At 39.3% G+C, this 17286-nt stretch overlaps 1 protein-coding gene and 1 long non-coding RNA gene across 3 annotated transcripts in view; one reads left to right on the top strand and one right to left on the bottom strand.

Moving 5' to 3' along the window:
* Positions 1-5705: 5705 nt before the first annotated feature.
* Positions 5706-17286, bottom strand: part of SLC12A1 (solute carrier family 12 member 1) — a 50102-nt gene continuing 38521 nt past the window's right edge. For both annotated transcript variants that reach the window (XM_069798284.1, XM_069798285.1), the window contains 6 exons: positions 15565-15696; positions 15221-15332; positions 12721-12807; positions 10297-10432; positions 7907-7974; positions 5706-6879 (listed from right to left, as the gene is read on the bottom strand). In XM_069798284.1, the coding sequence (XP_069654385.1) occupies positions 6744-6879; positions 7907-7974; positions 10297-10432; positions 12721-12807; positions 15221-15332; positions 15565-15696 (671 nt within the window). In that variant the 3' untranslated portion in view covers positions 5706-6743. The remainder of the gene's footprint in view (positions 6880-7906; positions 7975-10296; positions 10433-12720; positions 12808-15220; positions 15333-15564; positions 15697-17286) is intronic.
* LOC138688043 (uncharacterized) overlaps positions 10385-17286 on the top strand; it is a 31634-nt gene continuing 24732 nt past the window's right edge. Inside the window, exons 1-2 of the long non-coding RNA XR_011327094.1 lie at positions 10385-10468; positions 16784-16891. This is a non-coding gene — a long non-coding RNA (uncharacterized lncRNA). The remainder of the gene's footprint in view (positions 10469-16783; positions 16892-17286) is intronic.

Raw genomic sequence — 17286 nt, 5'->3', positions numbered from 1 at the left:
GCGGAGTGCAGGCCACAGTTTGCTTTCACTTGGAGGGGTGTCCAGTACACCTGGAATTGACTGCCCCAGGGGTGGAAACACAGCCCCACTATTTGCCATGGACTGATCCAGACTGCACTAGAAAAAGGTGAAGCTCCAGAGCACCTGCAATATATTGATGACATCATCATATGGGGCAGCACAGCAGAAGAAGTTTTTGAGAAAGGGAAGAAAATAATCCAAATCCTTTTGAAGGCTGGCTTTGCCATAAAAGAAAGTAAGGTCAAGGGACCTGCGCAGGAGATCCAGTTCTTAGGAGTAAAATGGCAAGACGGGCGTCGTCAGATCCCTGCGGATGTGATCAACAAAATAGCAGCTATGTCCTCACCGACTAATAAAAAGGAAACACAGGCTTTCTTAGGTGTTGTGGGCTTTTGGAGAATGCATATTCCAAATTACAGTCAAATTGTAAGTCCTCTCTACCAAGTTACCCGGAAGAAGAATGATTTTAAATGGGGGCCTGAGCAACGACAAGCCTTTGAACAAATTAAGCGGGAGATTGTTCATGCAGTAGCTCTTGGGCCAGTCCGGACAGGACCAGATGTTAAAAATGTGCTCTACACTGCAGCTGGGGAGAATGGCCCTACCTGGAGCCTTTGGCAGAAAGCACCTGGAGAGACCCGAGGCCGACCCCTGGGGTTTTGGAGTCGGGGATATCGAGGATCCGAGGCTCGCTATACTCCAACTGAAAAAGAGATATTGGCAGCATATGAAGGAGTTCGAGCCGCTTCAGAAGTGGTTGGTACTGAAACACAGCTCTTCTTAGCACCCCGACTGCCAGTGCTGGGCTGGATGTTCAAAGGGAAAGTTTCCTCTACACATCACGCGACTGATGCCACGTGGGGTAAGTGGATTGCACTGATCACACAACGGGCTCGCATAGGAAACCCCAGTCGCCCAGGAATTTTAGAAGTGATCACGGACTGGCCAGAAGACAAAGATTTTGGAATGTTGCCAGAGGAGGAGGTGACACGGGCTGAAGAGGCCCCGCTGTATAATAAACTGCCAGAAAATGAGAGGCAATATGCCCTGTTCACTGATGGGTCCTGTTGCATCGTGGGAAAACATCGGAGGTGGAAGGCTGCTGGATGGAGTCCTACACGACTAGTTGCAGAAACTGCTGAAGGAGAGGGTGAATCGAGTCAGTTTGCAGAGGTGAAAGCCATCCAGCTAGCATTAGATATTGCTGAAAGAGAAAAGTGGCCAGTGCTCTATCTCTATACTGACTCATGGATGGTGGCAAATGCCCTATGGGGGTGGCTACAGCAATGGAAGAAGGGCAACTGGCAACGCAGAGGTAAACCCATTTGGGCTGCCGCACTGTGGCAAGATATCGCTGTTCGGATAGAGAAGCTAGTGGTAAAAGTACGTCACGTAGATGCTCATGTACCCAAGAGTCGGGCCACTGAAGAACATCAAAACAATCAGCAGGCAGATCAGGCCGCCAAGATTGAAGTGTCTCAGGTAGACCTGGACTGGCAACGTAGGGGTGAGCTATTTATGGCTCGGTGGGCCCACGATACCTCAGGCCATCAGGGGAGAGATGCAACATATAGATGGGCTCGAGATCGAGGGGTGGACTTGACCATGGACACTATCGCACAGGTCATCCACGAATGTGAAACATGTGCCGCAATTAAGCAAGCCAAGCGGCAAAAACCCCTGTCGCATGGGGGGCGATGGCTGAAATATAAACAGTGGGAGGCCTGGCAGATTGACTATATCACACTCCCACGAACACGCCAAGGTAAGTGCCATGTGCTTACAATGGTGGAAGCAACCACTGGATGGCTGGAAACATACCCTGTGTCCCATGCCACTGCCCAGAACACTATCCTGGGCCTTGAAGAGAAAATTTTATGGCAACACGGCACCCCAGAAAGAATCGAGTCGGGCAACGGGACTCACTTCCGAAACAACCTCGTAGACACCTGGGCCAAAGAACACGGCATTGAGTGGGTATATCACATCCCTTATCACGCACCGGCCTCCGGAAAAATCGAACGATACAACGGACTGCTGAAAACTACATTGAGAGCGATGGGGGGTGGGACTTTCAAACATTGGGATACACATTTAACAAAAGCCACCTGGTTAGTTAATACTAGAGGATCTGCCAATCGGGCTGGCCCCGCCCAACCAAGACTTCCACATACTGTAGAAGGCGATAAAGTCCCTGTTGTGCGCATGAGGAGTATGTTAGGAAAGACAGTCTGGGTTAGTCCTCCCTCAAACAGAGGCAAACCCATTCAAGGGGTTGTTTTTGCTCAGGGACCTGGGTACACCTGGTGGGTGATGCAGAAGGATGGGGAAGTTCGATGTGTACCTCAGGGAGATTTGATTTTGGGAGAGAATAGCCAGTGAATTGGGCTGTATGATACCTAACTGCTAAATACCCTGCCAATGCATGTCATTGTATCTATAGTGTCTATATGCCATATCAAGGGTATTACTGTAAGAATTACCCAAATGACTGCGGGATGGACTTTGAAACTAAGCCAAGTACAACAGCGACAGAACTTGAGCTGACACCCAGCAATTTCCTCAAGATCAACATCTTCGGCCTGCAGACTAAGGGCGTGAGTTGCACCAAATGTACTAGCCACAAATTCCAGAGGCAGCATACAACAACCCAACATCTCACACCATCTCTCTTATCCTGAAGAACTGTTACAACAGATGGAGCCCCAAAGTCATGGACTAAATAAAATCAATGGACACATTAGAGGGATAGCCCATACGCTAAAGGAATACCATTTGCGTGTGTGTGTGCGGGGGGGCGACGGGGACGGACGCAAGCCCATATACTTATATATATAAGACAAGAAAGTGGTAGTGGTCGATTGGAAAATGTAAGATCTGGGCATGATGTAGATGGTATAGAATAAGGGGTGGATAATGTCCTGGGTTCAGCTGGGATAGAGTTAATTTTTTTTTTTACAGGAACCTGGGAGGTGGGGGGCATAGCCGGGGCAGCTGACCTGAACTGGCCAAGGAGCTATTCCATACCATGTGACATCATGCTCAGTATATAAAGGGGGAGCGGGCCGGGGGGTGGGCTCTTCTTTTCGGTGGGGGAAGTGGCAGAGCGTCGGGTCCTGGGTGGTGAGCAGTTGCACTGTGCATCACTCTTTTTGTATACTTTTTCATTAGTACCGTTGTTGTTGTTGCAATTTCTTTGTGTTGTTCCAGTAAACTGCCTTTATCTCAACCCTCGAGGTTCCAGGTTTGTTTTTTTCCTCTCCTCCGTCTTCCCCCCTATCCCACCGGAGGGGGGCGGGAGGAGTGAGCAAGCGGCCGCGTGGTCCTTTGTTACCGGCTGGGCTGAAACCACGACATTCTCGAAGATGTGATGAAAATTGCAGAAGTTTTAAGAGTGGTAAAATTTACTATGCAAGTGGCTGGAGCTTTGTACTTTGTCATTATGATGATTAGGTGGAGAACTCCTTTGGGTGTGAAGTATGATAGTGGCATGCTCTTTGCACAATGTGGCTTGAGCAGCTGCAGCTATTTATCTTCTGAATGTGATGCCTTTTTGGTTAGGTAGCTTTTCTACTTGTACTGTTGAGTTGCTAATTTAAAAATAAAATTAACAGACAAACAACCCCCCCCCCCCCAAAACTAATCTCTGTTGGGGACTGAAAATCTAGTGAAAGGCATGTTGGAAGAATGCTGTTCTGGAGCAATAGGTGGGGACACTTATTACTGTTCCCTAGGGGTATATGATCAAGATGGGCAACTTGCCAGTGGTTGTAAAAAGATTTAGGGAAAATGTATTCTCTGAACTATGATGAAATGCCTTCTGTGATACCTGTTGGAGGCCCACTAACATTAGGAGGAAAAGGTAAGATTCACTGATGAGAGGAGCAGTAGTGGATCATTTTAACAGGCCCTTTGGCACAAGCTTAGCTGTGCAGGATGCCTAGGCTTTTGAAGAAGACTCAAAATATTCTTTGTTCTTGCTTCATAGCAACAGTATTTTCACACTTTAATGTCCCTGGTCACCTTATCTATGCTTGCTTTTATTGTGGCTGATCAAATCAACCCTAGATTATATAAACCTGCGGAGTTGGTAGTGTGATAAAAGCTGAAAATGTGCTAGACAGTTTTAGAGCCATATTTTTTCTAGAGATAGCAAACTTGTAATTAGAATTCAGTTACTAACATGGTGATTAAAATTCAGCAGTTGTTTTATGCATGATTTATATAAAAGAGGAAGTGTCTGTTACAGAGTGGGAAAGGAGGTGGGTGGACTAACAAAATTTTGCAATAGAAGTTGCAATTTAAGATAGTCCATAATTAATATGCTCTCCAAACTGGTCTTGCACACACTTCAGAAATCATAGTGAGGAACAAGAAATAGAAGCTCCAAGGAAACTGTTGTGTTGAAATTACTTGTGAATTTGTGGAAGTAACACTTTCAGGTAGTTAAGCACTGGTGCATCTAGAGTTTGTGCTGCTGGTTATAACATTGTTGGGTGGATACATTATCTAATTAATCACTGTAGTCAAAGCAAGGATTTTTACAGAGATATGTATGTTAGTACTTAGTTTTTGATTGTTGTTCATTTGGAAACGTACCTCTTGGGATTTATTGTTGCAATGCCCACAGCAATGTGTTTGTGAAAGAGAAATGCAAATAGTATTGAAAGTGCCATTGCTGGTTCATATTGTGCTCTCTTTTTGGATCTCCTTAGGTCCCCCAGATCAGTTTGGGTTGATGTTCCCCGTAGATTGAGAATTACAGTGCTTGGGAATATTTAGGAAACAATCCCCACTCATGTACATAATTGAAAGGCTTAATGTAGGTGTGCAGTTCCCCCAGCTCCTTCCACAGATTGTGATAAGAAACATACTTACAGAAGGCCTAAGCGGAGCCTCCCTAAAAACTCTTTTCTTTGCATTGGCTGCCTGGGTACCACATGCAGGTTATACCTGTTTGGTGTCTGAAGTGAGGTGGGAAAGATGGTGGCCGTTGCAGTTCTACAAAGGTGGAAGGACCTGACAGCATGTAATGAGCTCCTGTATCATTGCTAACATTGCTGTGAAGGATGAGGATAATCTCCCTGTTTTGCAGGTGTGGAATGTGAGGTTTGGTTTGCTCAGAGCTGTGCAGGAAGCCTAGTATATTTAGGAAACTCATATATCTGTGTCATGCAGTTACACTGCAAAATGATCCTTCAGCCTGGTTGTAAAAGTGTAAGAAGGAGCGGAGGAAGAACATTATGAGAAAATACCAGTATTTCATATCCTGCCTTTAACAGATGGAGAAAATAAAACATGGATTATTGGGTGACATTACCACGTTCTGCTGAATTGCTGCTGTTGAACTTGGAAAAATATGAATATCAAATATTTGTCATTTTTGGAGATGGAGTGCTAGATCCTCCGCAAGTTAAATTCTAATAATTCAAGCAAAGATGGAAGCCGAGGCCTGCTTTAAAATAAACATTTAGTGAAATTCAGGGTCCCTTGGCTTTCCTGGGGCTTAGATTTCATTTGAAGTCTGCGAAGGAGTTGCAGAACTACAGTAATTAAATTAGCTGTGTTCTTTAATGGTCTTTAATGTAAATAATGCTTACATGTATGATGTAGCTTTCCCCACTAAAAAGAGAAGCTGCTTTTATTGACAGCTGAAATTATAAAGTACTATAATGTTGCAGAATAGAAAATAGAGAAATTACACAACTTAATGGATTTCTTTTATTTTAAGTTAGTGTATAATGAATATTATTTAGAAAGTCTAAAAATAAGAGAAATATTTTATATAAATCAAAAAATAAGGCATTCAACTCAGCTAATGGAGTTTTTATTGTTTTCTAATCACATAAATCACTGTACATATTATCCCAAAGTATAATGTCAGACTGTATTAACCCTACATTCATAGCAAAAATTGTCAGAATACTTAGTATGTCACTAATTTCTTTGTGAAATTTACTTACCACATTTAATTATTGCAATCATACATTCCATGTCAGAGCTTGAAAATTCATTATCAAGTCTTGTTATATATAGTCCATTTTTATATATGTAACTTTTTTGTTTGTCAGTTAATTAGAAGCATTTGAGTTAATATAAATTAGCAGAACAATTTAAGTAAAAGCATCTGCTGTAGGCATAGGTCTTAATTTGGCAATTTTATAATTAAACAGCATCACAGGTATTCTACTTGCATTATCTCAATTTATAACTTTGACCTGATGGATACTGTACAGTTTTTTTTTCTCTCTTCCAAACTGGTGCGTTTCCTTGTAATCCTCCTGTATGTCTATTAGCAACTATGACAGTGCAATTTGAAAGAAGTATTTATTTATAGATTTAATCTATTTTGTATTGTAGGGGTTAATTTTGGCTTTCTAGGATAAATATCAAAAGCATTTTCAATACCTTATAAAATTAGTGGAATTTTTTCTGTGTGTGTTCAAATTATTTGCTGTCTCATGTGAGATATATAGATATATAGAGATATATATATATGTAGATTTTCCTTCTTTTGCCTGTACTGGAGTGTAACACCAGCAGGACCATTTACATTTTTTTTGTCTAATTTTTCACTGTGTTGCTCTGGATTTTTGAAAAAATTTCTGTCAATTAGTTAATTTTTAGATCTGTATTAGATAAGTTTGTCTTTAATAAATCACTGCCATTAAAAATGTAGGTGTTGAGGTCAAGCAAGGGATATTCTAGGCACTGATGTTTTTCTAAGAATAGAAAGTCAGTACATTTTTGTGGTTGCCCCTGACCATTAAGATTGGAGGAAGGTTCTTGGAGAGAATTTCTAGCCAAGCCATATACAGGTAATCAGACACTACTCCTTTTCTTGCCACTGGAAGACTCCTGTTTAGACAGAGAAGAAAATAAAATTAACATTATAAAGACAGGGGTAGCCCTGATAACATGCATCTCACTAAATATTGAGTAGAAAACATCAGCTGTTCATATACAACTCTGTTCATCATTAGACTACATGATTGTTTTAATCTTATAAAGCACAAAGCTACCATTAGGCCTTAATCTTGCAAACTCTTGCTCACCTGGTTAGTGCCATTAACAGGGCTAGTTGTACTGGACAGGGACTGCTTGTGCTTGTTTGTAACATTACACTGGTAAAGAAGCATTTTTGGGGTCATGAAACCCACACATAATATGATTTTTAAAAAGGATAAAAATACAGTACATGCATAGTTTTGCATTCCATCATCTTATTTTCTGATCTGTAATTACTGTGAGGTGGGAGTTTTAAAGTATGAGTCAATTTATGGTAAACATTACCTCATCAGTCCTTTTTTGGAGACTGAATTAATAGAGCTAAAGAGGTTTATCTGTGCATCACAAATACTAACTAATTTATTGAAGCTGAGTATAAAAAAATGTGGCTCTAACTAAAAATTGATTCTGAAATTGGCTTTTTTAATTATTATTGGTGACTTCTTTTTCTTTATGCAATTGCATAATCCTTATTCAGTTTTATATAGTTCCAAGTAGATGTTGGCTAACGACTCCATTTGTTATGTGCAAACTAAAAGAATCCTTTCTCTAACTTTGAGTTGTTAATAGTTGGGGGAAAAGAAAGGAAAATGTGCGTTTTCAGCAGGTGAGTAAGCAAGTGTAACACTCAACATGTAGATTTGGATATGAAGATTACATTTTTGACACATTTTCATGAGTAGAGATTTGTTTTAAGCCATCAAGGACTACCAGGAAAGATTCATGTTCAGTGTAGTCCCAGAGAACCATCAGTCCAGATGCAAGTCCTTCAAAAGGTATGTAAAAGATTATTTTTGCCCTCAATGAGAGCTCTAGTCCAGAATCCCTTTACACATTAGATTATTCTCTAAGTTAGAACCAAAATCTTGCAACTCACAGGACAATGAGGTTAGCTGCCCTCGAATGCTCTTGTAAGAGTTCATTCAGACGGACTTGGCGGTAACTCTGATGAAAACAAAACGGGGAAAAGAAAAAAATCAGTTAGGTTAGTGATCCTCAGTTCTGGTGCCTTACAGACTTCTATGCCACCGATTGCCTGCAAGATTTTCCACTGTTGCTTTGGCAGCATTGAAAGCCAGGTCTGCTCTGCGGTCCAGAGTGACAGAGATCACAAAATATGAGGCTAAGCCATGCTTCTTGATTAGTATAGTTACATGGGGGCCAGACTTCTTTACCACTGTGTAAGACTTCCTGGGGATGGGGATTATTTTTGTACTGACACCGTACCAGAGCTGGTTCAGACATAGTTTTAAAGTATTTATTTGGCTATTGAGTATAGGAACTGTGCAGAACCTCCTTTGTGCTATTGTTTGATGGCAGTTAACATGTTAATTCATGTATTTTTTAAGTCTCCAGCTGCCATGCCAGTACGGCTGAACATCAGTGTGTAAAGGAGCACCTTGCCAGAAATTCCTCTCTTAAATAGGAGACCGGGGGTCTGGAGTAAGACATAGCTGCTTTATGTATTGTGTGTTTGTATGGACTTTTACAAATTGCATAAATGGCTGTTACTTTGAGATTCGGCCAAGATTACTTTATGGTCAAGCTAAGGCCCTCAAAGTTTTTATAACTTAACACAAGTCATAGGGAACAAGAGAGCAGGGCAGGTTTGTGTACAGGGAGGTGGCAGCGTGGGAGATAGATGTATCTTAACTGGTCTTATAAATTATTCTCTCTTTCCGTGGAGAAGGTAAAGAGCTGGTTTTTCTCCATTCAGACCTTAAATTTTCCTTCTCTACAGAAATTTCGCTGTTCTTTTACACATGTTATATAGGTAAGAATCCTCATAATTTAGCCAGTTGTTATCTCATGAGAGTCATCCTATAACATCACCGTTTATCTGTGCTGCCAGGGTTTTTCTCTGTTGAATTTTAAATGTGTTCTAATGTCCTTTGCAAGATTCCCAGAACTGCCTTATTTCTGAAGATAAGGGGCATATCTCTTCAGGTGTGTAAGCTAAACTTTTTATTACTGTTCTTGTTTTATACAGAGATTTAGCATTTTCATATTGCTGACTGCTTTCAACTTACAGGTTTTTTTCCTTGTTCCTTGGTTAGTGACCTAGACAAGACCAAGCTTAATCATGTATTTTTTTTTTCCTGTTGTAACCTCACTTGTTCTGCACGCAGGTGTGGGTATCTCGGATTACGTTCCTGTTGTCTTTTATACTGATATGTTCTAGGGGCTCTGACTCCCAAGTTTTGATGATTTATGCTGAGAGTACTTCAAAAGTTTTCTGCCCACAGCTGACTACCATAACTTTATGCTGGTTATCAAATCTATGAAAAGGGTAATACAGTGAGCAGTCAGTCTGCTTCCCAGCTGCTGCAGTCCATAGTGTATAGTGTGCTATCTTAAATCACCATTGATTTCAGCTTATGTTAATGTGTCAGGCTGTGACCTCTAGCGGCTCTGAGCTCAGAATCGCTATCCTTGCTCTGCTGAGGAAGTTACCAGCACCATAAAGTGGAGATAACTAAACTCTCAGTGCACTCAGGTTAATCCAGCAGGAACCATAAATAAAATTGCTAGATTAATTCTCTCTGAGTTACAGGACAACTTGTCTCTTAAGGGTGGAAGAGTTTGCAGTATCCTTTTGGCACTGGCCTGATGAAGCCGGGCGCTTCATTGCTAAAAAGGTGCGCTCCAACAAAATTAAAGAGCAGCCTGGGCTCTAATTCACCCAGTGGATCAGCCAACATCAGCCTTAGAGTGCTTCTGAACTGCAGGAGAACTCCTGTGTTGTAGGCAGGTTTAGTCTTCACTCTGCCATTGAGGTAAGAATCCATGTTAAATCGTGCCTTTGGAAAAATTTCTAGATCCAGTTGTAGGGTCTGGATTCAGTTCTCAATTTCCCAAGTGGTGAATGTTTGGAACTGCACTCTTTAAGAGGTTCAAGCTCTAAAACAGTGGAGCCATTTAATAAATCTCTCAGAAGATCTTATTAGCTCAGGCTCAGTGCAGCACTGTGTGGCTTCTCGTTCAGAGGTGGTTTTCATTTGGCTGGCTCTGATGTGGGCAGAACTCCTCATCAGCCTGGAAAATACTGTGTAAACATGCCAATGTCTTACAAAGTGCTGAATAATGCAATCATAACACACCTCTGCAGTGTTTACAATATGAATCCAATTTGTAAATATCAAATAAAGGTTTGTACGTGTCATATTTCTAATTCCATATCTGGTATTTCACATTTTCTTACTACTTGCTTCAAACATCTGGAGCGTAAGAAAAGGTACACGTGTGAAAAGGTAGGCAAGGCTTTACCTTCTCCTTGAATGCTTCCAGCTCTGCATCTGTAATTTTCCATGGTGTCTCTCGCTTTAATTTCTCAGCAGTTGTTATATCTTTGCAGCTTTCATGGAGGCGATACGGTTCAATCATCTCTTCAAAGAACTTCCAGCTGAAACAGGAATTACAATGGAGGCCTTGCTGCAGGGTATGAACTCACTAACTTAATTCACAGATAACTATGTATAGCAGGCCCCACTGACTATAATTGTGGCTGAAAAACATGCAAAATCCTTAACAATTCTTTGCTACATTGTGCCCCAAGTTATATCTGTGCCACTTCAATATGTTGGGGTTGGTTGAGGATAATTAAAAGGTTATTTGAGGATAATTAAACACTGCATTTGGCCTATTATAGTTGCAGAGAATTTTCTGCATTTTCCTGGTGGTAGCAAAAATACTGAAATTAGTTCTACAGTAACTCCAAACTGCAGTATATTGGTTCTAATGTTAACAATGAATATATGTCTCCTCATAAATACTGAGCTTTTATTATTGTTTTAGCATTACCTGCAGCAATCAGCTCCAGCACCTGACTGGTACAGTTTTACTGTTACAGTGTTAAAGAAATGGAGAAACAGGTGATATAAATCTGTGGCAAGGGGCTGAAGGAAATGCTGTAGGTTTTTTGCTATATGGGGGGGTCAGATTTATGTTCAACTCCCAACTTTTCCACATATTTTCTCTCTAAATTTCAATTTGATTCTTGAGGTTTTTGACTGTCATCATTCGGACAAGCTTATCATCCTTCTGTACTTCCCTGCTTGCCCATTTGTTGAAAGTTTCTATCATCCCACAGAGACCTCAGGGAGTTTCTTTTATATTAATGTAAGTGTATTTTTATGAGCACTTGATGCTGACAGGCCTCACTCACTGTGTAGTGAAACAAACAGGGGGCTGGACACAGGTTGGACTTTGTTACATGGCCGGGAAATCAAGAGATGGGTTAAAGGCTGTGACATGCAGCGTTTAATGTTGTTGTTGCTAAGTTGCTGGAGAGTTTGTCAACAACCTTAGTGTCTGTTTCAGTATGTAAAAGTGATAATCCTCTTATTAGTGAAATGACCGAGATGCCAGCTGGGAGAGAGATACAGTGGTCTAGCAAGCGTCTGGCACAATATTCACTTGTTGTGTTCCGATAGTGCTGATGCAGCAAATGTGTTTGGTTTTTATGTTAATGCCAGATATGAATTCTTTTTGATAACTTTTATTTATGTAAAATCACTGCATAGTACTGGAAAAAAGAGAACTATTATACACAGTTCTTGTATAATAAAAAAATATTAACTCAGAGATCAAGAGGGCACTAATAAGTGACTTTAGGTATCTAGTCATAAAATCTTTATGTTCTTTAATTGCGTTTCCTAAGTCAAAATCTCCAATGCACTGTAGAAACACTGGTGAATCTAATATTGTTTTTGCAAAGTTATGTGTGTGTGTAGAAACAGGACATAGAAGGTTTAAGATACTAACCTGAGATTGCACTTGAACTCAGAGAAAAGGCTTTGGGTGGAGAAGAGGAACTCTTTGACTATGAAATAGCTATGGGCCTATCAAGAAGGGAGTAAAGGATGGGATGGAAGAGAGCATAGCAAGATGAGAACATTTTCAGAGGATCTTTAAGACCAAGAGAAATATTGTGAATTGAGTTAGGATTCAGTTATTCCCTGAGTAACTTGCTATGTGCTTTTGTCTATATAAAGCAGAATAGGTGATTTCTATAGAGATATGTTTTAGAAAGCAAGGACTTGAAGATTTTATTTTTTTTTTTAGCTAATACAGTTGGAGGTGGAGCTTCCTGAGCACTGTTTTACCAACTTCTTAAACTCTGCCTAAGAGCATCAACTCGGGAGATAAGTTAGTTTTTTAAAAACATTGGACCTTCATTATAATTGAATGATAGGAGAGTATTACAGTATCGTCCTCGTGGGAAAGGAGAAGTATGCTTATGTTTGGCCAGAAAAATGTTAAGTTAATGAATTAATGGTAAAATCCAGAAGGCTGAGTTGGCAGAGATGGTGAGTTTACAAGAGAATTGTGACTGACTGAATAATGTGATGAAGGGAAGTCTATTGCAACCTAAAGAGATATGAAAAGCCATCATAAAATGTCTGTTAAATTTAGTTGCTTGTAAGTATGGTGTCTAATTAGTCTTTATTAAAATTAAGTCATATCATTACAACATAAAGAAAAAGGCTGCCTATAGTTTTGAACCTTTGAGTTGTGATTGTTAAAAGGTTCTTTCCTTTTTCCTGCTCTAGGTACTTAGAAAATGATTGCAGGGAAGTGACAGTGTTGTTCTTTGCAGGTTTTTTTTTTTTTTTTAATGCTGAACATAAAAGAAACAAGCTTTTGATAAAGGCTGGCTGCTAAATAATGAATTTTGGTAATGTCTCTTACCTCTCTTTGTTGGGCTTTATATTGATATCACAAATGATATTAATATCAGCAAATTTTATTCTGAATTTGCTTAGAAGTGAAGCCATCCTGAAAACAAAAGAGAGAACATTTTATCACTATATTTGAGTGCCTTGCATCAAAGAGCACTCATAAATGAGTTAAGATATCAAATGCAGTTGTCTCATTATCTTTAAGTATATGACAAATTACTTTAAATGCTTTAGTGTTTCAGTTTCCAATTACAGAACTGGATTGATGTGATTGCTGTAGTATAATTCATTTAACTGATGATCGATGAAAATTACAAAAAATGGAAATGAGTAGCAAACGGAGGGAAGGTTGTTTACATTTTGGGAAAAAATGGTATTTTAAGTATTTGCAAAGGCTTGAATTATAAAGGAAAAATATTCAACATAGTAGGACAGAATTCTGTAATACTTAGAGAAGGCTTTTGATATTCTATTATAATCAGAATTCTATGTGTGGAGTGTGTACAACACTGGTGGTGTATGTGTTGGTGAAAATTTGGTTGGGTACATTGATATGCAATACTTAAAGAATCTGTTTCATTTATGAATTTGTATTGATCTACTCACAGGTTGTCTTTACATATTCTCATAAAAGAGAACACTTTGCTTTTCTGCCCCACTTCACAGGAGGAGTAGTTTATAGTTTTGTGTGTGTTTGTGCTAAGGTTAGGCAGGTTTAGTTAGGTTGGTTTTTGCCTTTGGTTGAAGCATGGTTGGGAACTTGGTGGGGTTTTTTGTTTTGGGGTTAGTGTGTTTGTTTTGGCTTTGGGGGTTTTTTTTGGTATGTAAGGTCTGGAATTTGAAAAGGTGAGACTGTTCCTAGGAGCAAACCATGATACAAATACATATTTGCTTATGACCTGAGAATGTATTTGTTCTTTTTTATAAAAGAACAATATACTGCTTATATAAATGTTGTTGTCCCTTGGGGCAATCCTTGTTTTGAACACCTGAAAGAGCAAAGTCTCAACTTCTGTAGAAAGGTTTTAATATTTGGGGAATTACATATTAGCAAAAGTCCAGGTAAATTTAATTTCTGAATTGCAAATACAATGGATGAAATTATACTTGGATGTTGTTGTATTAGATCTACCTAGGGAATTCAGTAACCACCTGGCCTCTGGAGATTTGTGTCTTTGAAGGCTTCTGTGTGTGGTGGGTAGAATGTGCTGTTGAGGAAAGCTAGTGTTTAGGTAGAAATACATACACACATTGTTTTCTTGGAGACAAACTAGGTCATTGTTAACTGTACTGACCATGCTCTTCACTCTGGCTTTTGTAGGACAAGCAGTGTATGCAGGTGCCAGAACCGCCTCTGTGAAGATCTGTCATGTTTTGACAAATCCCATTTGATGTCAAAACCTCCGACTTCCTCCTAGCAAAATTTGGTGACTTGAGTGCTTAGATCCAGGAGCTAGTTGTGGTCCTGAACAGCCAAGCTTGGGCAGACTCTGGACAGGGAGGAGAGAACACTTCCCTGCAGGTCCTTGAGCAGCTGTAAGGCTTTTTTTACCCAACAATAAGAACAGTTTGTGCAAACACTTGTGGATCTCTTCTACAGAAATATGTTAACTTTAGGGTAATCCTTACAACTGACTGAGCCACAGTGCAGTAAAGGTTGTTTTATGTGAAAGCAAAAGCTTAAGGGAGCATCCCTGTGGCAGCTGTCTTTCTGAGGCACTGTTTCGTAATCCTAGTGGTGCTGGCTAAATTCTAACTCTTGTCCTTGCATCCTTCGTGCTTGTTTTCCACTAGAGTTTTGGTTGGATATGTTTTTTTTACTTGCTGCATGGTGCTGCTGCTCTTTGTTAAGCAGTTACTGACTTCCATTGCAAATTGGCCTGCTTCCACCAGTGGTGAAATGGCTGTGACTCTAGTGTGTAAAGGGCTTTGGAAGAAAAGGTCCTATATAGAGTGATGATGAAAATAAGTTTATATTAGTACCTTTCATTTGCTTGAAGGCTAATGATGATTATGAAATCTAGACTTTTTTTAAAAAGCTAAGTCAAATCAACTTGGTCTTAGAGTTGATTAACTTGCTTTTTAACTTCTTTACATTTTACCATGGTTAATCACATTTATGTGAGCTATCTGTCTGTCGTATTTGCATATGAGAAGCTTCATGTGCAATTTCACTTACTGTTAACTGGACAACCTCATGTAAATCCCATAAAACTAATTATATTCTCATTACAGAGTGCAGACCACTCTTTTTAGAGAAGGGAATATGAGCTGTTAATGGCAAAAATTGCTGGATGTGAGTTTCCTTTGGTAATTGCCATTAACATTGAGCCTTGAGGGCTATGCCATAACCTCAACACCTTCCTATCAAGTGTATAATTTTTTTTCATGCTGCCCACAGTACAACAAATCAGTTGTGCTGAGAAATTCCCAGCTTCCTGCTCTATATGCATTATATTCAGCATCAATTCAAACTCCTTAAACAGTGAGACAAATATAGTTATATTTACACTAGTTTTTCTTCTTCAATCCTATTGACTTTTCCTCCAGTGAAGATCCTTAATTTACAATTTTTCCACTTCTTCCTGATAGTTAGAATGTAAGGAATCAGGATTGTTAGACCTGGAACAACATATAAAATTGCAAGAAGATCAAATTAGTGCATTGCATGAGAAAAACTCCATCCTTCACTTCATCAGTGTTGGATGTAAGTTAATCTTAAAACATTTAAACCAGACAGAAAATTGACTATGTATTGTTAAAAGAAAACAGTTTTGTGCAAGTTCCCAAGCCGGTTTTTATATTTGCTAGCACAGAAATCTCTCTCCCTGCAGTTCTTACTCAAATTCCTTACCTCCATCATCAAACAGCCACCAAATGTCAATTGTACCTTTTCCTTGCTTCTTTTTAAATTGAGTGCTGGCTTCTAGCAGCTTCTGATTGAATTCACCCACATGCATTGACTGTATTGTGTTAATGGTACTCTCTGTAATGAGAAAGAAATATGGAAGGATTTCTGACAAGTGAGGCAACAAGTAGCTTTAGGGAGTCAAGTGGAGAGAAAGCTTCAGGAAAATGAACTTTTCTGACATAATTTCTATGCTTTAAATCTGAAAAAATTTACAGCGCAGATGCTATGGACTTTTAATATACAAATACAGACAGAAACCAAAGCTTGTGTAGTACTTTGTCACTAGATTATAACATCTTGAAAAGGGTTATCTCATTATTTGTTCTCTGGATCTTTTTAGTTAACCTAAAATTCACTGGGACCTTAAAAAGCAACTGGGAAATATCTGATAGATTTTAGAAGTAAATGGCATTATTTTGCATTATTTTCAAGCTCAGCTGTCTGTTGTAAAATACAGAGCTGCCTGAAATGCACAGTAATGGTGGACAAAGAGAGCTAACAGGGTACATCGAGAGCATGGGTGAAGCTGAGCCTGGAAGGCAGAAAACATAAGCGTATAGGGCAACTTCCCTATGCTTGAGAGGATCATTGTTAATTGAAAATAAACTTTGATTCTTGCTGTTTGCTTGGCTGGCTTTAAAAGGTACAGTCTTGCCTGTGTACTAACAATATCTTCTCTCATTCTATCTTTTGAAGCCTGTGGCTTTATTACTGCTTCTCTTTTGATGATTTCAAAGAGGTGGTGTCAGAGCAGTATTTTAAATGGAGCAAACAGGCTTCTTTAGAGGTTTTACTCTGATCTGCTAGGTTCTGAAAATGCTTTGTTTATTTTTCCTGTATTTCTAGAGTGTGGACAGGATAGTTCTAAAGCAGTTATTGGCTTTCCTCTACATCTATGCTGGAAGATGCAACAACTCCGGGGAGGATGAATGTATAAGCAAAACAGAGAGGCAGGGATATTTATTAACATCATCTGTCTCATATATAGAGCCAAAGTGTGTAATACATATTTTCTTTATGCCTTTCTGAACTAAATCGAAAAGGGTAGTTGAAAAAGGGGTACACAGTCTTGTGGTATTTGTTATAAAAATATATTCTACTGAAGCTTGCAAAATGAACTGAAGTCTGCCAAGTAAAGAATAATGACATTTTATGTTTCCAGTCTGTAGATCTTCTTGATACCTGTGGGAGTTGCATGCACAGCCAGATGTAATAGTCTCTGCAGGTGAAAATTCTGAAAATACTTGTCTGCGTACAAGCATGGCTTCAGGTGGGTCATTATCATTACAGCCTAGCAACTGTGAAATAATACCTTTAATTCTGTCTGTATTTCTGCATCATTTTACTATATTTGAAATGTAATTTCGATTTCATCACCTATACATTTAAGTTATGTGTTAATTAGTTACTTGACAGCGTTCTGTATATGTACTTTCAGTACTTTTACCACCTTCATTTGTGCATTTTTATGAAATTATGCTTAGAATATAGAGCAGTAGTGCTGTTTTTTACCTATTTTTCAGCTGGGTATTGGGTTTGTGCATGTGTGTGTATATACTGAATAAAGTGAGATTGCTTGTTCCCTGAATATTGTGCATATGTTCCTGTTTTCTTTAAAGAGGAGGAAAAAAGGCCTCTGTTTAAAAATTGAAAACACCTTATTAA

This window comes from Haliaeetus albicilla, chromosome 12, assembly GCF_947461875.1.
Source record: "Haliaeetus albicilla chromosome 12, bHalAlb1.1, whole genome shotgun sequence".
In the NCBI taxonomy this organism is placed as follows: Eukaryota; Metazoa; Chordata; class Aves; order Accipitriformes; family Accipitridae; genus Haliaeetus; species Haliaeetus albicilla.
Note: the sequence above shows the minus strand (reverse complement) of the source record. Positions and strands in the feature narration are given on the sequence as shown.